The sequence below is a fragment of the Prionailurus viverrinus genome, chromosome C1 (genome assembly GCF_022837055.1).
Source record: "Prionailurus viverrinus isolate Anna chromosome C1, UM_Priviv_1.0, whole genome shotgun sequence".
Lineage (NCBI taxonomy): Eukaryota > Metazoa > Chordata > Mammalia > Carnivora > Felidae > Prionailurus > Prionailurus viverrinus.
Window position 1 is genome coordinate 18,027,859 of NC_062568.1, and position 27,674 is coordinate 18,055,532.

The 27,674-nt window shown below is 34.6% G+C and overlaps 1 protein-coding gene across 2 annotated transcripts in view; it reads right to left on the minus strand.

Annotated features, from left to right (window-relative positions):
• SPAG16 (sperm associated antigen 16) overlaps window positions 1–27,674 on the minus strand; it is a 1,004,778-nt gene that overhangs the window by 522,037 nt on the left and 455,067 nt on the right. For both annotated transcript variants that reach the window (XM_047872137.1, XM_047872136.1), the window contains exon 11: window positions 692–835. In XM_047872137.1, the coding sequence (XP_047728093.1) occupies window positions 692–835 (144 nt within the window). The remainder of the gene's footprint in view (window positions 1–691; window positions 836–27,674) is intronic.

The window sequence follows — 27,674 nt, forward strand, 5'->3', positions numbered from 1 at the left end:
TCTAAGAGGAAAACCTAAAGATTACCAGAAGCAAAGTAAACACTGGTGTGCATTCTTGACTAGAAATCCATGTGTCTTGTCGGAGCTTGTGTGTACGAGAAGCATTAATAATGCTTGTCCTGGGAAACTTACCACTTTTGTTAAGTGCATCAGCATGTGGACTAAGTTTTACATGATCCAAATATCAAAAACAATCAATCTAAAGTCAATATAATGAAAGCCCAAGAGTATTTCTCTACATGTCTCAAAATTCAGTGGAAGGTATCGGGTTGCAGAGAGAAAAGTACAAAGGCAGCAGACTATAAACTTTCATTTATATGAGATGACTAAGTCCTAGATATCTACCCTACAGCAGAGGCTATAGTTAACAATATCGTGCCATATACTTAAAAAGAGGGTATACATTACATGAATTATTTTATAATAAATACAAATAATAGTGCAGATAGGAGGAAACTTTTGGAGATGATAGATATGTTTATGGCATAGATTGTGGTGGTGATTTCAAGGATGTATATTTATCTTTGAACTTACCAAGATGCTTACATTAACTTTGTACATTTTTTTTGTATGTAATTCATACTTAAATAAAGTAGTTAAAAGAAAAAAAAAACAGGAGAGTGATAGAAGCAGAGTAAACAAGTGCATTCCTGGAGAGAGTAGACAGGTTCAGGGAATTGTGTGCACTGACCTGGGATGGAAGCAACAGTCAGAAAGCCAGTCAGTGTGGCCAAATCCTGTGAGAAGCACGTTGCCTTTTGGTAGTCCCACCACCTTCCAGAGGCGGTCCTCCCCACAGGAGATTAGGATGTCTTTGCAGGGGTGCATGATGATGCTGCACATGGAGAGATAAGAGAAGAGAGTTATGAGGCGATAACAGCAAACTGTTCCACATTTTGAATAAACAAAACAACAGTAGATAAACAACAACAAACAATCGCATTTCAGCAAAGCAGGACCACAGGACTGCTCACAGAGTACTATTTCAGAAGTCAAAAGAGCCAGGTTCTACCTCTTGGTGATGGCTCTCACGATCACCATCAACCTAACAAACTTCACTGGATCTCAGATTCCTCGTTTGTAAAATAAGATGATTGGTTTAGGTGATGTTCCTGTCTTAATCCTGACTTGAACATAATAATTCTGATTTTTCTTTTATGGAGGAAAAGTTATGCCAATGATAATTTGGCGTTAGGATATTTGAACCAGTAGGCATGCTTATTATAGAAAATCAAGAATCTTTTCAGACTACAGTGTATCTTAAATCAGACATTATCCAGGAAGAGATCATGAATCATAACCACATTATCACAGCTCTATAACAAATACTATAAATGAAACATTAACTCCATGGCCCACTATCTACACAAAGCAAAGAAGCTCAAATTCTGTGTTAATATGCCACTTAAATTGGCTTCAGTCAATGCACAGTACACAAATTACGGTAATGAATTCAGGATGCATAAGGCAATTCCCACTCTATAAAGGCATAGAGGGAAATGAGAAAGAAGTATGTAAAATTAATGATTAACACATTAAGCAGTATTATTTGAACTGGGCTATGATCATTGTGGCTATTTAAATATTGGAGTTAAACCATTCTAAAATCAAGAGTCTACAAGGTTAATGCCTGATATTTTATCTATGGCAATGTTTTAATCTTATTTATATAGAGTTTCATCTATGCTTTACAATGTAATAGGAACAAATGTGCCCAATGTTAAGCACCTATTAAAATTTTAGCCAATATATTACCAACAAATCGTTCAATTTCAACATAGCCATCTCATATCAAAGACATAATTCATTTACTTGCCTATATAGTGAAATAAAACAAAAAAACGACTTTTAAAAAAAATTTTTTTTCAACGTTTATTTATTTTTGGGACAGAGAGAGACAGAACATGAACGGGGGAGGGGCAGAGAGAGAGGGAGACACACAAAATCGGAAACAGGCTCCAGGCTCTGAGCCATCAGCCCAGAGCCTGACACGGGGCTCGAACTCACGGACCGCGAGATCGTGACCTGGCTGAAGTCGGACGCTTAACCGACTGCGCCACCCAGGCGCCCCCAAAAAACGACTTTAAAAAATAAAAATTACACATTCACTTCTCCCACAGTCCATTCTATGAATGGTCATGTTTCTCTCTTCTGCAATGTAGACTTTAGGAAATTGCTTTCCCAATGACATCATGGTCTCAGTCCACACCTACATCATTAACTCCAGGGCTTACATGAGAGCAAAACATTCCTCATCATAGATCCCTTCCAGTAATACGATTAAAATCCCAGAATTTGAGGCTGGAAAATTATGTTCTCACATTAGATCTATATAGTTTTGGAAATCTGCTGGGGTCAGTCAATGTTGGAAATAATCAACTTACAGGCATGTAGCCACTATGACCGGGACCCTCTTTCTAGTGAGACCCTATTTTTCCCCAGCATTCTGTTGCTCAAAATAAACACAAAAGGGAAATTAGCCATTTTGCAATTCATCACAATGTTAGTTTGTGACTTTCAGAAGACCAACTCAGGAAAGGAATTTATTACAGCTCAAATGGGGTAGAGGATACATTTATAGAACTTAATTAGAAGAAAAATATGATGAGAGGTAAAAAAAAAAAGGCCAGATTGAAATAAATTCTATATTCAAACACATAGAAGAAAGGAAACCAAATCCTTGAAACTACTGAGTATGATATATGTTGGCTCACAGTTTTCCTGGCAGACACATGCACACTTGACTAGATGATAAATTACCCTCTTTAAGTAAGATAACTAAAATCATTGATGTCTTTACGGACTTTGAAAGATAAGTTTCCAAAATGACTTTTGTGAGGGGAGCTATTTGTAGAAGTTAAGGAAAAAATATAAACAAACTCATTGGTAGTTAATCAGTCTTGAAAGTGTTTTTTTCCAGGCTCTTCCTGATCTCTTCTAATTTGGGGCCTCCTCCAAACCATCTATAACATCCACTTCTACTTCACATGGTCTTATCCTAGTTATCACACTCTCAGGCTTCTTTGTTCATGCAATTCTTTTCTAACATGGACTCTTTTTTTTTAATATCTCTATCTATAAAGGAGTTTTCTTGTAATCATTCTGGACAAATTTCAGTCAAGAAACTAATATTTTATTATTTAAAGAATATATTTTAATTCATTCATGAAAGAGTCTTTAAGTGAAGAGAACTATATCCAGCATATACAGAAGAGAATGCTTTCATCACAACCAATCAATCAATACTTGTTATTGAATTAGTCACTGAATAAGTATACCAGCAAATACTGGGTCATAGTGATAAAGACCCCCTATGAAAATTAGCAAATCCCAATTCAGATCACTCCATATGGGAGAAGATCAAGATTGGGAACACAAGTTAAGGGCCATGGACCAGAAATATTTCCCAAGGTACCTAAGTTCAGTGTTATTGTCAACTCTGCAGTGAGGCACTGGTATCTGAAATCTTCCTCCTCTTCCTCTTCATTGTCAATTAAAAGCAATGATATCTAGCATTGTTTGAAAATTGAACATACACCAGAAATGGTATGTTTTTGTATCCTTACAAGTTCAATGAAAGCTCAGGAGGGCAGTGGTTTAGGTCTGTCCATTTGCTGTATACTTGCTATATACTCAAACCCAACAATGGCTGGTACAAAGTAGCTACTCAATAAATGCTTGTCAAGTATCTGAGTTATTAACAATTAGTTTTGTTATTTTGTGACTAAGTAAACAGAGATTGGGATATTATATAAATTGCTTAAGTTCACATGTGGTAATGGATGGAGGCTGACTTTGAACTCACAACAGTCTCACTTTGGAGCTCATGATTTTAGCTACTTCTACTTAGTATCAGTCTTTCATAGTTTATTATTTATATGTGTATATTATAAACATCGATAAATTCTCATTATAGAGATTGGAGATATTATTATTTCACACAAATGCTTAAGTTATTTAGTCCCTATTAATAGAATTAAAGAACACATCTAGGAATTATCAATGTATATATCAGAGCTGGGTACCACTTAACCTCTCAGTGTCTTTTTTTTGTTATGTTTCTTTAGTTTTGAGAGAGAGAGAAAGCTAGAAAGCAAGTGGAAGAGGGGCAGAGAGAAAGGGAGACACAGAATCTGAAGCAGACTCCAGGCTCTGAGCTGTCAGCACTGAGCTCGATGCAGGGCTTAAACCCATGAACTGTGAGATCATTTCCTGAGCCAACGTTCCATGCTTACTAACTGAGCCACCCAGGTGCCCCTTGACCTCTGAGTGTCTTAAAGGCTGTAGTGGACCCCACCCTTTACAACTAAAGTGCTCTGCTGCTGTAGGGAAAACCAGGTGAGTAGCATTCTCCAACTTCCTGTCTGCATAAAGCTTCTGTGCTGATTAATTGTATGTTGCACTTAATAAGATCTTTCTGAAAGATCTTATTCTCTGGTGTTAATTTTATGAGCCTTGTATGTACTTCAAGGTTTCAGAGGGCACTGAATTTTTATCCACCTATTTCCATAAGCACTCTGTAAAGGAAAACGTAGAAGGATATTTAGTAAGCGTTGATTCCATAGACTTTTATTTCACTGAGAATTTCCCCAGTATATTCAGGCCTCAACTTTTATCATTTTGCTTATCTCTGAATCAGTCTTTTCAGGACGTTGAAGAATAGGAGAAATAATGAACACTTTATAGGAGTAGGTTCCTGATTACAAAATTACAAACATTAACTCACTTAATGGTCATAATATCCCTGTGAGTTAGGTCTACTATTATACCCATCTTGCAGATTGTAGAACTGGGGCACATACAGGTTAAGTGATCTGCTTAAGGTCATGAAGTCAGCAAGTGACAGAGTGAGGACATGCATATGAACAGAATGTCTCCAGAGTCCAAGTCTCTCAGTAGAGTGAGCTCAGAACCTCAGCTGCCTTTTCCTTTTTTGATGACAACAGAAGCAGAAACCATGGCATAGAGTAGACTAGTATTTAAGAGTGTGGGCTCCAGAGTAAGATGTGAGTCTGAACTCTTACTCCAGTGTTTACTTGGTAGGCATCTTTAGATAAATCACTTCACTAGCCTTTTCCTCATCTGAAAAATGGGAAGAATATGATACAGACCTCAGAGGTTTTTTTGAGAATTAAATAAGTAAATACATGTACAGGACTTAGAGTAGTGGTAAAAAAGTAATGAAACCTCAGTGAATGTTACCACAGCACAGAGTCACTGAGGCCAGCATGCCTAGCTTGAATATTGGCCTACAACTTAATAGCTAATTACTTTGTATAACCTCTCAGCCTCAGTTTCCATATTTGTGAAAAGGAAAAATAAAACTCATTCATAGAGGTGTTGTGAGGTAAAAGAAGCTGGTATACGTAAAGTGGTTGAAACAATATCTGAACATAGTTGGCTGTCCATAAATGTTAGCTATTATATTATTCAACACTACTGAATTTCATCGTAACCTGGCCCTCCATGTAGTTAACTTCTATAAACGATACATGCTTCTTTTAAAGAACATGGGTAGTAAATTTAATACTTCAAATTGTAGATATTTAGAGATAAGTGATGTTTCCATGTGGTTTGACAGACATCGGTCACTGCTGGGCTTTATTTGATGTCGAATCGTCTGGTAAAAAGGCAGGTCCCAAACATAATACTTTCACAGGTAAACCTAAAGAAGTTCTGTGGTTGTTTATTTTATGATATGATTTTAAGAAATGCATTGAGGGAAACAGTGGACAGTATGTATACACTGCCTCCTATTCCTGTCGTCATGTATACAACTGGGACAAAGTAGTTGTGGACCATTGAGCAAAACCTCTGCTAGGTCATAGACCTGCTGAGATGAGAACAGCACAGTTCCTCTCCCCAAGTTCGGTCCACAAATAGAGGTGTCCCTCTTGTAACCATAAAATGACTTTGCTTCTCAAAGATGTCTTCCTGAAGTTCTAATTAATAAGAATAATGAGCTCTTACTGAATATCTTCCTGGCACCTGCCCTAAGTGCCACAAAGTCATTTTACTTTAAACTTTGAATATAAGCTTTCTGCTTCCCTTTAACTTACTATTAATTATAATTACAAGATTCAAAGACAAAGGCCCTGTCATCTCATTCCCAAGTTAATAAGCTTGCGACTAGGGTGGAAATAGTACAGGAAAACATCTTAGGGATTTAAAAAAAGAAAATGTGGATGAATGCTAGTTCTGCTTCTTTATCAAGTCATGTCCTGATGAGGCATCCATAAAATGTTTTGTTAAACAATACCCCAGGCAAGTTACATAAACTATTATGTTCTATGAGAGATTTTTATTTTACAAAAGGACATATTCCTTATAATAGACCACATGATATATACTTCAAAAGCTCTCCTCTCTAATTGAAATTGTTCTTTCAGGTAGTGGCATTACACAAGAATATTTTGGAAGGAATATGTGTAGGTGTATGGCGAACACTATTAATTATCAGTAGAGTCAGTGACATAAGCACCGCTGTTAGACTTTTCAAAGAGAAGAATACTAATCCAAAAAAAAAGATTGTCACAAGAAAGACTAATTAGATACCCCTGTCTTCACTTTGGGTTATTCAGCATTGTAAATGTTTCCTTCACTTCAGTTCACAGGCTCTAATTATTTCCAACACAGAAGATGCACAGTAGTTTGAAAATGAATCAATATCAAAATGTGTGCCCCATAAACTTTAGGTGACCACTTAGCTACTTATCCTTAGTGACAGCACACCCTCACACATAACATATGTTTTTATCCAGCTTACCCAGACAAGTATATATAAAAGACTTGTCTCCTTGCTTAGCTAATAATTGCATCTTATAATTGGATATGCATCGAGATTTACAAAGCACTCTAACATGCGACTTTTTTCATTATTTCAACAAATATGTATCATGAGCCTATGATGCAGTATGCAAAACAGACAGGGGCATCACCCTCATCATTTCACTCGTTTACATATGAATGGAGGGAAACAAATAGCAGCAATACAATAACTGAACAAAATGATTCAAGTATAAGAAAAACACAAAGTGATGTGGCAATGATTGAGGGGGTGTGTTATTTTTGATGAAGTGGTTAGGGGAGTCCTCCTTGAAGATATGACATGCTAGCTAACATCAGAATGGCAAGAAGAAGCATCTTTAGGATGATATAGGGGCAGGTGATTTCAGGTACAGGTGACTGCGCATGTAAAAGCACAATGGCTGAAAGAAATTGGTGTATTCAAGGGAAAGAAGACCAGGGGGACTGCTGGAGCAGGCAAGGAGGGCTGTGTTGAGGATGGATGAGGAACCGTAGAAAGACAAAGACCAGATCATGTAGGGCATCATAGGTTGAGAAAAGAAGACCGAAATTTATCACAAGATCATTTAAGTAGGAGAATGGTATATAATTGGTAAGTATTTAAAAGATCTCTAGCTGCTACATGGAAAATGAGAAAGTGCAGAGCAAGAGAGGAAACCAGGACATTTAGCTAGAGCTGTACAGCAGTAACCTAAGAATAATGGCTGTAAATCCATTTAACATACAGCTTCTCATTACTATGACAGATGTCACTTTAGCTTACTAAGATTTTCATCATTGTCTTTAGGAAGTGTCAACTCAAAGTTGTTCTCACCAATAAAAAATATTAAATAAATTAAGTGTACTTTAAAAAGTGCCAAAGTAAAATGGAATAAAACTAATAAAACATATGTATGCACAAAACAAAATAATTAGAAATCTGTCAAAATAAGGTACCAGGTCACATTCATTTTTAGAATTCAATGAAGGAAATGTGAAGTATTAAATATTAATACTTTTCTGTCACTTTAAATTTAAAAATTGTGATACTACAGATTTTATTCAAAGCTAAGTAGGATTTATATTGTCAAGATCTGGAAAGTAGCACTTCCTTTTATTTTTACTAAATAGGTGGGCATTGTCACAGTTTACAGACTTATTAATAATGCCCTGAATGGTAGTCAGAAAGGCTAACCTCTCCTTTTTATTTTAATTTTTTGTTTGATGTTCTTGAAAACATTGTATATACATTATATTTACAGTAAATTTGGAGTAAATAGTTTTTTCTTTGTCCTGATATCTGGCTGGTAATGCTAATCCAACCATCAACAGGTGAGGCAAGGAAGACTGGATGTGTGTTCTGGGTCATCAGTGGGGAAAGGCCTTAAGCAGTGACTTAGATTACACAGTAGATACTCAAAAGGCCAAATATAAAAAGAACAAATTTACACACAACTTATGTAACATCTTAACATTCATCCATATAAGCAGTTGATAAACTAAACCAAATCCTTTTTAACGAGATATAAATTATTTGGCTTTTCTCACTTCATGCAAAGAAGCAGTTCCCTACAACTTTCCCAAAATCTTTGTTTTCTTTGAATTGCATAGCACAAATGTGTATTTTTAAAATAAGTTTTCTTTAATTTCAGATGTAAAAAGTTTTCTACAAAGAGTTTTCAAGTTAAATAAATTTCAAGTAAAGTCCTAAATAAATTAAACCAACTCCATACTTATAAATAAGAGAAATCTTAATTTTGTTATACTAATGTCTATATACTAATATAAACACTCCATTGAGATTTATAGATTTGTATTTTAATATGACAAAAATCTCCAAATACACATGCAAAGGTAAAGATTTTTCATTAACAATCAACTCAAAGTCACTTATGAAAAGTCAACATATATGCAAATATGCTAATAATTTTTCAAAATGTACTGTGGCCTCATCTACACAACTGGATGTCTCTGTTTCACAGGGTGGGGAAGCTCCCACTCTCGCGAATGCATAAATGATGCCATTTCCCAATTGTCTTTGAAATGAAAATTCTTAAGACCTGGGGACCAGTGGCCCTGAACAAAAGTCATCCTCACATAAAAATGTGATATCATTTATTCTGTCTCCTTCACTTTATTCTTGTTTTATTTACCAAATAAAACAAAACTTAGAAAAGGATACTCCTAATCTGAATAATATCATTCAATTTTCTCTAGAGCTTGCTGAAGTTTCTACTATATGAAAGACCATTTCAAAATACAGACTCAACTAAATTAAATGTATAAACTCCAAAGACAAAGGAAGCCAGGACGTGCTATTCAGGTAAATGGAAGGAGGAAGATCATCAAAACAGTTTAACTGTTTTCAGATTTATGAAAATATCTCCTGGAACCTTCCTGTTACTTTAGCACCTGAACATTTTATGCTACATAGTTTTATACACACTGTGCTTCATGTTATGAAATCACTGTAGTTCTTTATGGTTTAACAGGTTTGAAAGTTACATTACACATTTATGTTCTTAAGAAACCCATTTCAATAATAAAGTTTATTTGGTTATTTCATGTTTCAGCAATTTACAAGAACCCTTTGTAGCTATGAATATAAAAATTTTCCATTCCACATCTTAGTATAATAGTGACATAGAATAGATGCTTTTTTAAGCTAAAGTCAAACAGCCCCACAGTAAGAGCTCTATCATGAAATCTCTTTTCCAGGAGAATATTTAAAAATACGACTGAGATATATAATCTAGGAATAATTGGGAATATTACTACTTAAGATATGGAATTAAGGTAAATTTACATGCTATAGTACAGAATTCTGTTCTGAATGTGGCCCAATTTATTAGAAACCACCAAGCCAATGTGAGGGTTGTAATGATGTTTCACTACCAGCTCTATTTTTGGTACATATTTGATAAATAAATTAGAAAGCCAAAATTAAATATTTTTGATTGTTTTATTTTTGAGAAATAGTAAAGTTTAGCACTTTTTTACAAATATGTTTTGGAATTTAAGGAACATGTTGAAATTATCATAAATTATAGAGATCATTCTGAATATCAATTTCTATACTAAAAAGTATCTTAAGACTGTGTTTATATCACCCTGGCCCATTTGTGTCAGAGTCCATGCAGCAGGACTGACGGGGACAAGAAATGGCACTAATTTCCTAGTGTGGCACTCACTGTATGTAACTAAGGATGTTCAAGGGGAAGCTGGAGCTGCCATGAGTGAGCCCCTGATCTTCCCAGTGAATGTGGGAGGAAGAAGGGACAGGAGTAAAACTCAGCTACAAAAAATCTCAGTAAAGCTATTTAAAAATCACAAATTAAGTTCAGGGTTGGTGACCAGAATTGATGAATACAATGAAAAATTAAGTTCACGGGGTGGAATTAGGTGGCCAACTGGGCCAAAGTGAGAACTGGTAAACACCTAAGACGGTAGGACTTAAACCCTACAGGTCCAAACAATGACAGATTTAGAAAAGCAAGAAACCGACAGGAAATGTGTCTTGGTAATTTGCCATGCAGTAGGGTGCTGTTTTATCTTTTATTCATATGAATTCGCCTCTAGGTTGTAAATGCTACTGACATCTTCCTTCCTCTCCATGTGAGAGAGACAGAAATAAAGACAGGTATATTGGCTAGTTGTTCTTTTCCTACCTACCCACTTTGGGTAAGAAAAGGGGACAGAGAGCAATCCAAGCAGCAACCTGCTAGAATCTCAGGTAAGCACTGGAGTTTCTGTTTACACTCAGACCAATATTACAGTCAGAACAGGAGCAACTGGGGGCTCCTGGGTGGCTCAGTCGGTTAAGCATCAGACTCTTGATTTCAGGTCATGATCCCAGGGTTGTGGGATCAAGCCCTGTGTGGAGCTCCACACTGAGCATGGAGCCTGCTTGGGATTCTCTCTCTCTCTCTCTCTCTCTCCCTCTGTCCTCTCTCCTGCTTTCTCTCTATAAAATTATATATATATGTGTGTGTGTGTGTATATAATTTACATATTATATTATATATTATATATAAATAATTATACATTATATACAATTTACATATTATATCATATTATATATAAATATATATAATATATATAAATATATATAATATATATAAATATATATAATATATAAATATATATAATATATATAAATATATATATAATATATACAAATATATATATAATATATACAAATATATATATAATATATACAAATATATATATAATATATATATAAATAAAAGAACAGGAACAACTTCATATTCAATTCCATGATATATTATCTATTTTTACTTCTACCAATTCGTGGGAGAAATAAAGGTATGTACCATTCCCAATTATCTGAAGGATACAGCTTAATTGAACCTCCTTTTATAAATAACTCAAATTACTTTCCTTATGCATATTTAACATCTGCAGCAGAGACCCTCTTAAAATTTTTCAAAGCTTCCCTATACCATATGGCTCTGCCTTCAGTTACTTTTTGCATTGTGTGTGTGTGTGTGTGTGCACATACATGTGCAGGCATGTGGGTGTGAATATACAACTGACATTTGAACATTTTGTTTATTTATGTAATCCTTAGCAAGGAAAAGAATCTCACTATAAGAGCAACCAGGAGAGGTGGTACGTGTTTGCTGCAGTGTTTATCAAGCCCTTAATCCTTCTTGTTCAAGCCTTCTCCTGTGTGTTGTTTTCCACTTTACCTCAATCATGTAGGTATAAGAATGCTGAGGCTAAGGTTTTGTGTGCTTGAGCACTCTGCTTTATCTTTTCTCAATCTAAGTTTTCAGTGACCTGTAAAATTTCACCTGATTTAATGACTTCACTTATTATATATATTTCCATCCTCTTCTACACAGATCAGCTGCTTCCATGCCCCTCCCCCACATCTTTATCAATATTGCTAATGCAATAAAGCAGATTTCAAACCGAAGGGTAGAAAAGAATGATGTGGGCAGATAATCATGAGAAATACTTTATTTTAGGTCAAGTTATGCACTGGCAGTTCTAAACACAAAGTTGCAAATGTGTTAATAACAATCATTCTTATTTGGGGCACGTGTGTGGCTCATTTGGTTTAATGTCTGACTTCGGCTCAGGTCACGATCTCACTGTTTGTGGGTTCCAGCCCCACGTTGGGCTTTGCACTGACAGCTTGGAGCCTGGTCCCTGCTTCAGATTCTGTGACTCCCTCTCTCTCTGCTCCTCCCCTGCTCGCACTCTGACTCTCTTGCGCTCTCTCTCTTTCTCTCTCAAAAATAAATAAACATTTAAAAAATTAAAAAATAATCATTATTATTCTAGAACATTTTGGCAAAAGGAAATTATTTTGTTATAGCATGTTATTAGTTTGACAGAAATAGAAGGAATTTCATATGTTATGATAATTTTCTTTTTTGGTTAAGACAATCACAGCAATAGTTTAAGCAATGGAGCTCTACATAGCAGTTACTCTAAAGGTTGTGGTCTGTGTTACTCAACTTAGCACTTGGAGGATACCTAAGCCTTGGTTTCCTGTTCCTTAAAATAGGAATAATAAGTGCCTTTAGCTCATATAGGAGATTAGATGAAATAATTCATAAATAGTGCTTAGTGCAGCTCCTAGTGTTCAATAAAATTAACTATTCCAATTCTTATTTTAAATAGTTTTGGCAGCTCTTTCTCACATAGTAGATATTTAGTGAGTTCTTGTAAACAGAATTATCTCCTAAAGATGTCCATGTCTGAAAGGGGAGGTCATTCAAAAGACATGAGAGTTGGTTGACCCGTGAGCTGAACTCGGGCAGTCATAGCCTCCTCACTCCCTCTCCTGTCCTTGGAATGTGGGTTCTGTTTGTCTTTCCTGTTACCAGAAGCTGCTCCAAGGACATGGCCTTGAGACAGTGATGTGGTGTGGAGAATATCTGCATGATATACATGACTGAACTCAGTTAAGTCCTCTATATAAACTTTTAAGATTTGGCAGGTGGGCTCAGGGATCTATTCGTATTGCCACCACTGAAGACAAGGCTTGTATGTTAAGTTTCCTTGATTATTAAAACAACTACCAACCGGGAGGGGGTTGCCTCTTTCTTCAATCTCTTCCTGAACTCTTGAGTACGGGAGTTGATTTCAGATGACATACAGAAAGCCCTCAAGGAGGTTATGAACCAACAATGTCCAAATCCTTGAAGTCTGGGAATATGCTTAAAGTAAGAAAAGTACCCTGGAGGGTGGGTCTAATCTAATTACAGCAGTCATTAAAAAAAAAAAAAAAAAAAAAAGAGACAGATATGTAAGTCAGAGATATTCAAAGCATGAGATTTGATCCACCTTATCTGCTTTGAAGTTGAAGGAAGGGGAAAATGGATCACAGAATGTGGACGACCTCTAGAAGATGAGAATTGTTCTTACCCTGGCAGCCAGCAAGGAAAAAGGAACCTCAGTCCTACAAGTATCTAGAACTGAATTTTGTCCACTATCTGAATGAGGCTGGAAGCAGATTCCACCTCAGAGCGAAGACGGTCTTACTAAGATGCTTAGATTTTAGCCCAGTGAGATGCCAGGCAGAGGACCCAGTCAGCCTGCCCAGACTCCTATCTACAGAACCATGAGATAAGAAATGTATGTTGGTTTAAGTCACTAAATTTGTGGTAATGTGTTATAGCAGCAATAGGAAAATGACACAGTCTTAAAGTAACAAAGGAAATTAAATTTAATTCAGAACATTATTGGTCTGTTTCGTGGAATATGAAATTATAGTTTCTAATATTTTAAATTTAATATAAAGGGGTCTCACTGATTTAGATCAGTTGTTTCCAATGAAAACAAAACCATTAATATTTTATAAGTATATTATTTCGTGTCAAATTAATCAAAATTCCAGAAGGAACAGAGCTTTTTGCCATGACTGATTTTCTTGAGATTTTTATCAGTCTTGAATCACACAAGAACACTGTAATTAAATCAGAAAAACAGTAAGCAAAGAAAGGGATATAAAACAAGATACTTTAATTTCCTCCCCAATGAAATGTTAAAGTCCATCTTGTTCTAAGAGAATTTTCTTTAGGCCTTTTTGGCAGGTAATTTTAGTGGCAATATACATAGATACATAATATTATTTTATATTGTACCATATTTTATATATATATATAAATATATATATATACACACTAAAATATAAATATATAAAAATGTATTTATATAAATATAAATAAATATATTTATATAAATATAAATAAATATATTTATATAAATATAAATATAAAAATATATAAATATAAATATAAAAAATATAAATATAGAACATAAAAAATATATATATACACACACTAAATCTTTTCTTCTCACAGTTTTCAATTGGTTTTATCAGATTGGAAAAATATTTGATTGTTGATAAGCTCTCTTTTCCTAACAAATATATATGAAATTAATTTTTTTAAATAGCTTTCAACCTTTTTAAGAACCACGACAGTTTTTTTTTTATATTTATGATAGTTGATATATTTTCACTTGTGAAAAATGATTAAGACATTAATTTACCTCACATAAATCATCTGACTAATGACTATGTTTTACAGTAAGTAGCTTTTTATTATCCCCAAATAACCTTTGGTTATTCTCATGATGAAAATATATGGCTCCAACATACTTACATACATACATACATACATAAATGTATGTGCGTGTGTGTATGTGTGTATATACACGCACACATGCACATATATATAGTTAGGAGTTACTCTTAAAACTAGTTTTTTTTCTTTCTTTTACTTTTTTTTAGCAACATTGATAAAAGTAAAAGTATCTGTAAGAATAAACTGGATCTTTTCACATAGTTGCAACTTTACAGTAATAGTTTCATTCAAATTTTACATTTATTTCTCTTCTGAAATGTGTTTAGTTTTTTTTTTTAAGTATTATTTATTCATTTTGAGGAGAGAGAGAGGGAAAGAGAGAGGGAGAGAGAGAATCCCAAGCTGAGAGCATGGAGCCCCATACAGGCCTCATCCTACCAAGCATGAGATCATGACCTGAGCCAAATTAAGAGTCAGAGATTTAACCCACTGAGCCACCCAGGCACTCCATGAAATATTTACTTTTGTAGAACACAGATAAACATCAGCTTTTAAGATCACTGCTATTGTATCTACAATTCATTCCTGTGTTCAGTCCCTTGGCAGTGTAACTTTGCAGTATCTCTTCCAACTGTGACTGTAGACCTGCCCATGTGACTGGGAGTAACCAATGACATGTTAGTAAATGTGGCACACTTGGAAAGGTTTGAAGAGTATCTGTAAGATTAGGCTTGCTATCTCTTCTGCCCTCTATCATCATCATGACAAGAATGTACCTTTCCGAGCCTAATAGGGGATGAGAGAAACATGGAGTGGAACTAAGATGTCCAGATTTTCACTTTCTACCAGCTGCCCCCACACATAAAAGTATAGTCAAGACTAGAAGAACCAACATCTAGCTACAAACAGTAGACTTGCCTAGATGATGAGCTCAGATGCCCAAGCATTAAATACTTATTGATGTACATCACTGAGGTCTTATGGCTTCCCCCCACCACCATCTGAATTAGGATAAAAAAAAAAAAAACTAACGAACACAGATGCATTATTTTATACTTTGTGCTGTTTGAGAAATTCTTTTTATGGAATCAGAAACAAAAGGTTCTTTTTACATTTACCCCAATTACTGCTATTGAAATAACAAAAGCATTTCTTGCATAAATAACTTTGATTGTAGTATTAAATTTTGTATTCCTTATGATTAAGAGTAAAATAAAATATTAACAACTTAAACACTTTTTTCAATTTATTATCATATGTATTTGTTTTCTATGGCAGTTTTAATAAGAGAAAGTATTTAATCTATTGTATAAATCATAGCATTTAGAGTCATAGTCACTGGACTTTAGGGCCAAAAAGACTTTCTGTTTGGATATATACCATGTTATACATGCATTGTGAAAAATGCTGAATTCCAGTGTCATTCTTCACTGCCACCTAGTAAATATTTGAGAACCTGTGTTTTCAATTTACCTGCATTGCCATGTATGCAAAATTATTTTATTATTATCCTATGACAACCTTTAACTTGGAAATCAGATCAGTTTCAAGCAGTTATATAACATGTGGATGAATAACTAAAAATTGTTTTTAAAAAGTACTTCCTATTTATTACATTGCTTCCCCTTCATTGGTAAAGACAGTAAAAACTTGACTATAGCTTTGAATATTTAAAAAATAATTTTAGGAGCACCTGGGTGGCTCAGTCAGTTGAGTGTCTGACTTCGGCTCAGGTCATGATCTCACAGTTCATGAGTTCAAGAACCCCACATCTGGCTGGCTGCTGTCATCACAGAGCCTGCTTCGGATCTTCTGTCCCCCTCTCTCTCTGGGCCTCCCCCACTCACGCTCCCTCAAAAATAAATATTTAAAAAAAAACCCTAATTTTAAAAATTATCTATGCTTCTTACAGCCTACAACTTATCCATAATCAATTAGCATTTATTGACTATTTACTGTGAGTTCAAGATTTCATTAACCAACAGAACAAGGAGAATATAAGATATCCTTCCTGTGTTACTGGATTGTAATCTGAAGCATTTAATTTAGTTTTCTGAAAACTGGTAGATACTGTGAACATTATATAAAATGATTTTCAAATTTCATGTGAATTATTTTTTTTTGACCTAATAATCTTTTTACGTGTTAGAAATTCCAAAACATTTTGCTGCAAGTCCCTGCAGTCTTGTTAGAAATCAGAGACAACGGAAGTCACCATTTTCATTCATTTTCAACAATTATCACGATTTCCTTGTAATTTTTGTTCTTCTTTGCCTTCATCTTTTCCATCTGATTTTTGAATCTTAATTAGGCTGAGCTGGAACTCTTGCACTGGATAGTCCTCCCACCTAACTTTTCCCATCCATTATTTCAGGTTTCATTTGGCCATGCTACTGACTTGTTGGAAATGTCAAGGGAAGTAGAAAATCTTTATGCAAAATGAGTGTTCCTTGTTCTCTGTTCTCTGACAGTCTGCAGATATGAGGACAGCAATTAGAAGGCAGCTGGCTCCTTGACCTTTACGTTTTAGCTTTCTTATTCCTAATGTTACTGCCACCCAAAATGGCTGCTCTGAACTATGAAAAATCTATAACTTTTACAAATGGCTGTAAATAAAATAATTAAAATTATCAAACTATAATTATTACTAAAATAATAAAATATTGTTAGAAGGAAGCCTGTCACCAGGCTTTGTGTTTTTAATGAGGAATTTCCTTTAAAGCTTATACTCCTAGCCCCTCTCTACAACATCACTCACTCTTTCTGAGAATGCAGGAAAAACTTGTCTGTATGGCCACATGGCAACTTTGGAGTAAAGAGTTAACTTCATAGTGCTCAGTTCCTTCTAGTTTCTGTCTCTTCACTGCCTGTAGTGAACACACTTTTTCAGTTCCTATGTGCTGTACATTACAAGGATAGGCCCCTGTGTGATAGGCCAACTATCACTCAGCATTATCTATGCCCCAAAAGGTTAGCCTATTTGCAAGAGTAGAGTAGTAAAAAGGTGAATGTGGCCACATATCGAAATATCCCTCTAATTTAATTTTTATCAGTAAAAGCTAATATTTTATCTCCATCTTTCAGAGGCCTGGGTTTAGGTCTCAATGAGATCTTGAGTTGGCCAAGGAAAAAAGGTATGCATTTACTGGCTCTCTAAATTCCAAATCTTAAGAAAAAGACACGCATTAGGAAGACTAAACATGTCTTAACATGTTTTTCATAATCTTGGGCATGCCGAATTTGATCCTCGTCAAAGTACCTACCTAGGTAGCTTCTAATGTGCCTTGTGCTTTTAGGTTTGCTGCTGCTTTTACAGATCTGTAGATGGTTATAATGCGGGCCAAGCACATGGATTAGTAACTATGGATTATGTGGTTCTCCATAACTAGTTTCATAAAACAATTTCTCAAACAATATGAAACATTAAACTCTAAAAATAAGTTTGTTTCTAAAAATTACTTTTAAGAAATAAGCTTTCTTGAGATATATAAGAAATAAAGCTTTTCCTTTGTATAATTTTCTTAAGACTCCTAAAATTCATATTCATATTCATAATTTGTATTCATATTAGTATTAATTCATATTAGTATTCACATTCATAAAGTATTCATTCCATACTTTAAATGCATAATCTGGGTTACCTGTCTATACATTTATTTCCTCATTTATAGAACATAAATATTGAGGGATTAAATAAAATTTAAATTAAAATACATAGAAAGCACTTAGGAAAGCATCTGTCATATATGAAGTGCTCAATTAAATTGTGGTCATTATTTTTTTCATTATTTCCACACTTACGAATCACTTTCAAATTTCTCAGCAAGTTAATTTTTAAATTTTAAACCAAATAATAATTGAATTTTAAGCATCTTTTCAATTTCTTAACAAAATATCTGAATTCTTCAAACTTAAATATAGTACTTAGGGAGGGGGGAAAGTCAGATGGTTATAAGCTGATGTTTTCAGTCTTTCAGTTTTAATTTACTGGAAATGTAGACTCTAATGGAAAAAAAAATGATTGTTGGATTCTTGCTTTATACCAACCCAAGAGATCTATACTATCTATCTATCTACCTACCTATCTATACACAACTATATATATATATATATATATATATATATATATACACAACCAAGAGACCTATAGATGTCTTTCAAGTTAGTTTTTAGGGAAAAAGCTACAAAAGATCCAAAATTATTGATCAGTACTCTGATGCCTACACGTAACACAGAATTGTTGATTTTCGATTCCCTCTTATAACAATAATATATCCTTTCCCTATCTTTGTCATAGCTAATCATGAAAATTATTATGCTTTAACAGAGTGTAGTGGTCAAGAGTGTAAATGAGTGCTATTTTGTATAAAGATCTTTAATAATCTTAAAATCATTTAAGAATTTTTTTCAGGTATATTAGCTTTGTCTCTCAGCTTTCTCTGGAAATACATGTTAGCATCAGGGGAACATTTATTTCCCCATTCAATCACAATTCAAATGCAGAAAGAGATGAACATAGTACACTAACTCATTTTTCAATGAAATGATATTCTACGATATCTGGTTTGGGTATTAACAAAATGATACTTTGGCAAGCAAGGTGTTAAACCTAATCTATCCATCTCCTATTTTTAACAATTCAATTCTTTAGTATGCTTATCTAAGTGGCAAGATATATGTAATGCAATCAAATGCTTAAATACAAGTTGTATATATAAATTTTTTGGTAAAAAAATATAGATATATAATTTCTTACCATTAGATGAATCATTAAAAAAAAGAAAACAAAAACAAGATAAATAAAATGCCAATAATTCTGGGAAAACTGACAAGGGAATAAATCTACTTTTAAAATATACAAAAAACAAGTGTACAATATACGTACCACAATAATAATATATACTATTCAGGTTTAGTTCTTAGTCCTTTACTTGTATTACTAATCCAGTAGATTCTTCTCCATATTAAAGAATTACATTTTGTAAAATTCTAAAGCTTTGCGAATTAAGGAAATAAAATTATAATCTGTAGAACAAAATTATTCAAAACCCACAATTCTTAACTCATGTATTATATGAAGTGCTATAATACTTTCATATTTGGTTAGCATTAAAACTGGTTTTACGTTATAGACCTATTTTACAAGACTAAGGAAATGAACATAAATGTTTAATTGTGAATTTAAAAATATTTAGGAATGGTATTCCATCCCATTTTGGCTATTAAAATATTCTGTTTCCTACCATTAAAAGAAGTTAGATACTAAAAAATGCAGAGATTTCAGAAAATTTTTATTATAAATATAACTTAGATTTTGGTTATATAAATATTTGTGCCACTAAGCAAAAGCCCCAGAACAGTTATACACATAATTTATTATGGGGTTTGAAAGTCTAATAATGCATGCATAATTTGACACAATGAACGTACCTATAATTACAGTCTACAAGAAAGAGCATTCTCTGTACTTAAAAAATAAGTCCTCAATTACCAAATAAGATGTGTTATATTTCATTAACTTTACAATATAACTCTACTTTAAACCTGAACAGTAATGAAATCTTAAAAATACATCAACATTTAAGTAAAAAAAATAAGCACGAAAAGAGTAATGCTAAGCCCATGCAAATTACTGCTATAGTTAAGTGATTTTCAAATTTTAAGTCTGCTTCCATTAAGGTGATTATTTTCACTCGTTTTATTAAGGAAAAAATTTCTTCTGAAAAAAAAATGCTAATATCCATCAGGCAAATAGGGAAGCAATTAAGTAGACAAGGATCTAAAATGAAAGTTAATCCCTTACTTTCCTAGCACTACTATGTATAAAACCAACCAAACCGCTTTTGTGCCCCATCAGCTTCCAAAGTGAAGAAATAGTCTTGCCAACGTAAGTCTGTCTTTACCTATCAATTGCTCTTATCCCCATTTGTCATGCTCATGTCTATATTTTTAGGAGTGAGAAGGGCATGGCAAAAAGTTTATGTCTCCCATCTAAGAACAATTAAAAACAAAAACAAAGCACAATAATAATGACAAAACTCTTTTTTCCACTGCAAGAATTAATGGAAATGTTACATACCACGGTAAATTCGTTGACAATAAATGAACTTCACCAGAGCCATAAAATCTGAGACATTAGCAATGGCTATGTTTTCAGACTGAGAAATATTTTAGGACCTACTATGTACTTAAACCTCAGCACATCTTTATTCATTTGTAATGATTATTATTATAGTTTCTGGTCTTAGTTTCCAGTATTTTTCTATCCAACTACACTATTCTCTGATCCACAAAGAAGCACAATAACACATAAAATGTACTTTTCAACCTTATTGCTTTATATCTGTTTTCACTAGGGCTGCCTAGTGATAGCTTGCTTATTCCTCCATAAATCACATGCTACCTCTTTCCACTCACCAGTCCTAGCTATATTTGAGACTTAGAAATTTGATCTTTAAGATGACCTCTTCCAGTGTGCCTGGGTGGCTCAGTTGGTTAGGCATCCCACTTGGGCTCAGGTCATGATCTCATGGTCCATGGGATCAAGCCTGGAGCCTGCTTTGGATTATGTGTCTGCGTCTCAATCTGCTCCTCCCCCTCCCCCCCTGCCCCCACTCATTCTCTCTTTCTCTCTCAAAAATAAATAAATATTTAAAAAATTTAAAAAGAAAAAGATTACCTCTTCCAAAAAGACTTTCCTGGTTTCCTATAACTGGTTGTACTCTTCCACACCTGAGACTCCAGGGTATTTATTGTATACATGTATGGAATTTACCTTATTCTGCCTTAAATGGAATCTTTTACCTTCCCAAATTAATGAACAGTGATTCAACTGTCTAAAATTCTAGATGATTTTCCAAAGTCAAGCAGCCACTGTTTCATTTCTCATTCATATTTTAAATAACTAGTTATCAAACGAAAACAATCCAAGAGGTTGCCACAGCCTGGGGGGAAAAAAAAAGTTTCTCTTCCATTTTGAGTAGCTCTGTACCTCCTGAATAAACACCATCAATTTCAGGCATCTTACCCATTATCCAGCTAACTAAACTGGACAATATCCTCTGGATGGTTTTGTCTCAATTGTCAAGGTAATTGCCTCAATTCTTTTCGTCATTGGGTAATAGAGACCTGGCCTAAATGTGATTATTATTAAAATCAAGTGGTTAAAAAATATAAATTCATTCTCTATCTACTTAATTTCCTATTAGAATTTTAATGTGCATTCCTAGTTTCCAAGTGTGTGAAAAGATTATTGAAAAGATTTGAAACAACAAAAAAAATATATCTTCTTTCAGAAATGGCCTGTTTAGAAGCCCCCAGGAACCTCAAGAATAATTATAAAGCAGGGATATGGAAAGTTTGCTGAGCATTTGGCTTTCTCTTTAAGGATATTGCCAATTTAAATGTCCTTTTCCTACTTTTTCTATGTTTTTCTCTTCCTTTTCATTATAGGAAAAGTCTTCCCCTCCATTTCCCCCTTCTCATCTCCCTTCTATAGCTGTTAGCAGGAAGCCGCAAATTTCATTTCAAAAAAGATGTTTTAAATAGTAGCTCCTGAGAAAGTGGGTAATTTTCCACTATAGGATTGTTCTGTAGTATAATCAACTTCTGAAATTTCATTGATGGATGACACGGTTGGATGCATGCCACACACCATACACATCAACTTTACTGCTGTGCAACAATAATGTCACATTCTGAGTTGTGAAATATGTTCTCTTTTAAGGGAATTTGCAATACATAATAAAAAAGATCTCATTTCAGGATTGTTGGTTTTGGCTGGATGTTAGATGTGAGAGAGCTTGCAAAATGTTTTAGAATTTTGCAACTTGATTAGCCTTGAGAAGTGTAAGAATCATTTCTTTTATATCATTGTTATGTCTAAGATCCTGCTAGGGAAAGTCTATTGAGATATTAGAGATTTCCTTAGGAATTAATTTGTGGCTCCACTATTTTTTCGGGAGTAAAAGTAGGAAAGAGATCATGAAAAATGTTTCCTTGTATATAGAAAAAAAGAATACATTTTAATAATATTAAAATTCTACATTGCAAGTATTTTCTTTTTGAGTCAAAGAACAGTAAGAACAAAAGACTCAAGTAATAATAAGTCTGATGGCCATTCTCCATCTTTCTGCTGAAGTTCTGTGCAGTTCACTGTTTTAAATGGGATCAGCAGCTGAAATATTGTGGAATCTATAGTAGTTAACCAATTCATCTTACATTTAAATGTACACTTTGTAGTCTTTGAGAATTGGCTCCCCCAATTATCCACAATGTCATTTTTTCTTTTTTCTTTTCTTTTCTTTTCTTTTTTCTTTTCTTTTCTTTTCTCTCTCTCTAACTACAGAGCTTGGAAAGCTAATACACCTTCCTATACTATCTTAATAGTAATGGTGACCATGTCACATGATTCTTCTACCTGGTGAGACACAGTCTATTCTTTCTTGCATATCAAGGCAAGGACAAGGACAAAGCTCTTTGACCTTTACTTTTTCTCCCCTCCTCTGCCAGTAGTGGCCAGATACCTAAAAGTACAGCAACATGTGTTATAACCCTGAGGACAAAAAAAACACACTTAGGATACCAGTTTAGGAAGGAAAAATGAGTCAGACGATGTAATAGTTTTGTTGAGCTAGTCCGCATGGTATAAAGAAATCCCTGTGTGTTTAAATGACTGTTGGTCATTTTGCCTCTTGTCAGCTGGACACATCCTAACTGATGCTCAGTTTAGGACCTAAAAAGTACATTGTTGTAATGTCATAACCTAAAATGTAGAACTGCTGGAGTGGAAAAGACATGTTAAGGACTCAAGGATTTTAGCTTGAGAAAGTAACTCTGGTAATATGCTGGTGAAACATTTGCTCAAGTCCACATATGCAAATGTAGACGACACACTTATCACCTGGAATGACACATCAATGGGTAAGGTACATACTTATGTCCCTGTTATATTTTTAAAAATTACTTTCAAGCCTTGGATGGTTGGATAGTCAATATCCACATTTCTACCACCTCCATACATATTACTGAGCAATATAATCAAATAAGGAAGACAGAAGATGCTGCTCCCAGGGTGGCCATTATTCTCAAACCAGTAGCAGCCAATTAAACGGACTTAGCCTTATGGCCACCAGTGATCCTCCTTCTGCACAGAGCTGCTGCTTCTTCAAAACCCTTGGACAGAGATCTTTTCAGAGAAGCATAAACTGCTCAAAGTGAATCAGTAATGAGGCCCAAGACTACCTAAATTGCTCAAGGGCTGTCAATCTTTGTAATATATCCTATTGCTGTTGTAACAAATTGACACAAACTCAAGGGCTTAAAACAACACAAATTTATTATCTTACATTTCTGAAGGTTAGAAGTTTGAAAAAGGTTTCTCTGGGCTAAAATCAAAACATCACCAGGGCTGATTCTTTCTGGAGACTATAAGAGAGAATCTATTCCCTGGTCTTGTCCAGCTTTGGACCCATTGCATTTCTTGGTTCATATTTCCTTTCTCCATCTTCAAAGCCAGCAATATAACATCTTCAAATTTCTCTTTGACTCTGACCCTTCCTTCTATCACCACATCTCTCTGACTCTCCTGCTTCTTGCTTTCTCTTATATGGATGCTTATAATTACTTTGGGCTCCCTTAGATAATCCTGAATAATGTCCCCATCTAAAGATCCTTGACTTAATTACTCCTACAAAATCCATTTTGCCATATAATGTAACATAACCCCAGGTTTGGGGGATTGGGATATGGACATCTTGGGGGGGCATTATTCTGCCTATCACAATATTCTTTTTTACCTTCAGCAAAAATAAAGATTGGGGGAAAAAAGATTGGAATGCTGGTGATTTAAACACTGCTATGAAAGTAACTCAATGTCCTTAGCTGCAAAATTATAACATTATACTGGTCCTGTGAGGAAAAGTACATTTAAAATCTTTTTTAATGTTTATTTATTTTTCAGAGAGAGAGAGAGAGAGAGAGAGAGAGAGAGAGACAGAGACAGAGAGACAGAGAGACAGAGAGAGAGACAGAGTGTGAGCAGGAGAGTGTCAGAGAGAGAGGGAAACATAGAATCCGAAGCGGGCTCCAGTCTCTGAGCTATCAGCACAGAGCCCAATGCGGGGCTTGAAGTCACAAATAGTAAGATCAGAAGTGAACCAAAGTCAGACACTTAACTGACTGAGCCACCCAAGTGCCTTGGAAAAGTACATTTTATAAATCTACAAAACATTCTGAGGAGGAGAAGTAACTTTTTCATGTTTAAAAGCTACCCTTGCATAGAATAAATACAATTTGCCCTAATTGGGATCATTTATGATTTTTTCATTTAGGAAGAACATAGAAGTTGTCAGACTGTAAATGACATTTATTTTAGCATGTATTAGGAAATAACAAAAAGAACTCTTTTTATACTTGATTTAAGGATTCCGTAGTAAATAGATTAAAATTTTCTCTACTTTAGCTCCCTAGCACAGCACTAAACTATTATCTACCTGGTGATCCTGCAGGTAGATAGGGATATTGTATGGGCACATAAATAAATTTTGTGGCTCATTCTTATAATATGATACCCACAAAGGAGGGAAGCCATTAAAAATCTGCAGGATAATAAAAAAATAATTGATGGTGGCAACAAGAGCAAGGAGAATTAAAATGAGGAGTCTGATAAAGTCTGAAGCATTGGGGAGATCCTGGAGGCTGACTCAGAGAAAATAAGGTGGGCTAATTTCAACCTCTTTTCACAGAGGGAAGGCATTGTTGTGGAAATAAAAATAATAATTTTGGACAAAGTTCTCGTAATTAAAACCAGAGTTGCTAGAAGGCATAGAGAAATTTTTAAAAGAGCAGATAGCTATTGCCATCATGAAGGACTAGCAAAAATAATTCTGAAGAAACATAACACCTAATGTAAATGCAAAACAACACAACAATGTTTTGTCATCTCCATTATAATTGTTGAATCAGATAAAAATACATTTGTTAAAAATTTAGCAATACAGGTAACCATCAGCTCTATAGTTAAGAATCTGTTTCTTGGTTTGCCTGTCTCTCTCACTCTCTTTCCCTTTGTTCATTTGTTTTGTTTCTTAAATTCCAAAAATGAGTAAAATCATGTGGCAAGAACAGGTCTTGCAGTTTGCATCTTGTATGGATTAGTAGCCACCAACATGGCATGAATTTGAGAGTGAATAAAGAAAAAAATGAAAAGAGACAAGAAGAATTATTTAAAGGCCTGACAAGTGTTCATTATACTTGTATTTGTCAGTCCTAAGAAAGAGCCAAGAAACAGGAATTAAAGCCAGGCTCTCATCTCGAGAGCCTGAGTTTCAGTGTGACACCAACCATCCAGTCTGGCCCACTTAGTCATGGAATTGTCGGAGAAACTCCCTTTGCTGAAGCCCACATTTTATGAATCAAATGACAACATCAACAAGGACAACAACTGCAGTTAAAACATCAATCACAACTTTTATTAAGAATCTAACATGACCTATGCATAGACAATCTCTTTTACTGCTAATGTCAATGAATGAGGTTGATGTTATTATTATCTCTATATTATAAAAGAGGAAAACAGTTAAGTAACCTGTGTTAGCTAATGTGTGGTGGATTTGGGCGTCAAACTCTGACAGTCTTTCTTTTTTTTTTCATCTGTTAATGCTATAATCCCTTCCTAAATGTAAATTTTGTAGACAAATTTAAAAAACTGAATCTTCTTTTTAATTATGGAATTTTTTTTTACTTAAGAGTTTCCTAAAGTTAATATGTTTATAAAAATATTATGAAAACAACAATTATAAGGCAAGTGGGCCATATGGAATTGTGGCTTAATGTTATTGGATTATAAAACAGAATTCTCTGATTTACTCGCAGGTTTGTTTTTCAGAAATTATATATATATATATATATATATATATACACACACACACATATATATATGTGTGTATATACACACATATATATATGTGTGTGTGTGTATATATATATATATAAACACAGACACAAGAGTGGAAACAACATGGCAGTTCCAACCCTGGTTCAACATTAGAACCTGTGGCAGGTTTTTAATATCTCTAAGTTTTGTTTCTCTGTCTTAATAAAATGTCTTCGAATTTGGGTTTTCTAAAGTTGCCACCAAAATTTATCTTACAGAACCAGAGGAAAAGAAACTCCCCAAAATATTCTACAGTAAATCTAGCAACAGTGAATAACCAGAGACCAGGAAAGTCTGGAGTGGTGTGAGAGGTTCAAATACCTCCTGGAACTTGAAATAATATCTAATGAAAGAATCTAGGACTGAAAGAAGCCAGGAAAATATTTCAGTCTACCCCCTAAAGCAGACTCAAGAATATAAACCAACTGAAAAATCTATTAATCCTCCTTCTCTTAACAAAAGCATTAAAAAACACATAAATACTACTTTTTTTCTATATTACTTTAGATTCTGTAACTAATAAGCCTGGTGTACTACAAGGAGGGGAAAGGCAAAATACCTATGAAGGTTCAACAAGGGAGATATATAAAGAAATAAGAACCTTTAGATTAGAAGATGAGAAAAAAAGCCTGTAGGTTTTCTCATGGTCTATTGGTTTAAATTACTCAGAAGCAAGCTGTGTGGGTAGATGATCCCATGTCAGAGCAGCAGAGCCACATTAAATGACATCTGAACAAGCTAGGACCAGGAGCTGTCTCTCTCTCACACACGCAAACACACACACACACACACACACACACACACACACACACACACACACACGTATGCGTGCACACCTGCCCTCCAGAAGCAGGTGAAAATATGGGTTTATATAGGACAAAGGGAGGCAGAGAATTTGGTTAATATAATTTATATACTTTGTTAGAAAATAGTCTGGTTGATCTCCCTGCACTAAGAAATGAATAAAGAGAGAAATCCCAGATGCAATAAGAACAACAAGCTTTAGACCTCTGAGAAATACTACAACACAATGGAAGCAGCATTTGAGGTGAGGAAGAATATGTCTAGAGGACAGTGAGGGAAGAATACATTAAAGGAATTAATTTAGGATATCTTAAGATTTTAAAGATGTGGTTTCCAGGAAGAAGGATTAAAACACCATGAAGAGGGGGCGCCTGGGTGGCGCCGTCGGTTAAGCGTCCGACTTCAGCCAGGTCACGATCTCGCGGCCCGTGAGTTCGAGCCCCGCGTCGGGCTCTGGGCTGATGGCTCAGAGCCTGGAGCCTGTTTCCGATTCTGTGTCTCCCTCTCTCTCTGCCCCTCGCCCGTTCATGCTCTGTCTCTCTCTGTCCCAAAAATAAATAAACGTTGAAAAAAAAAATTAAAAA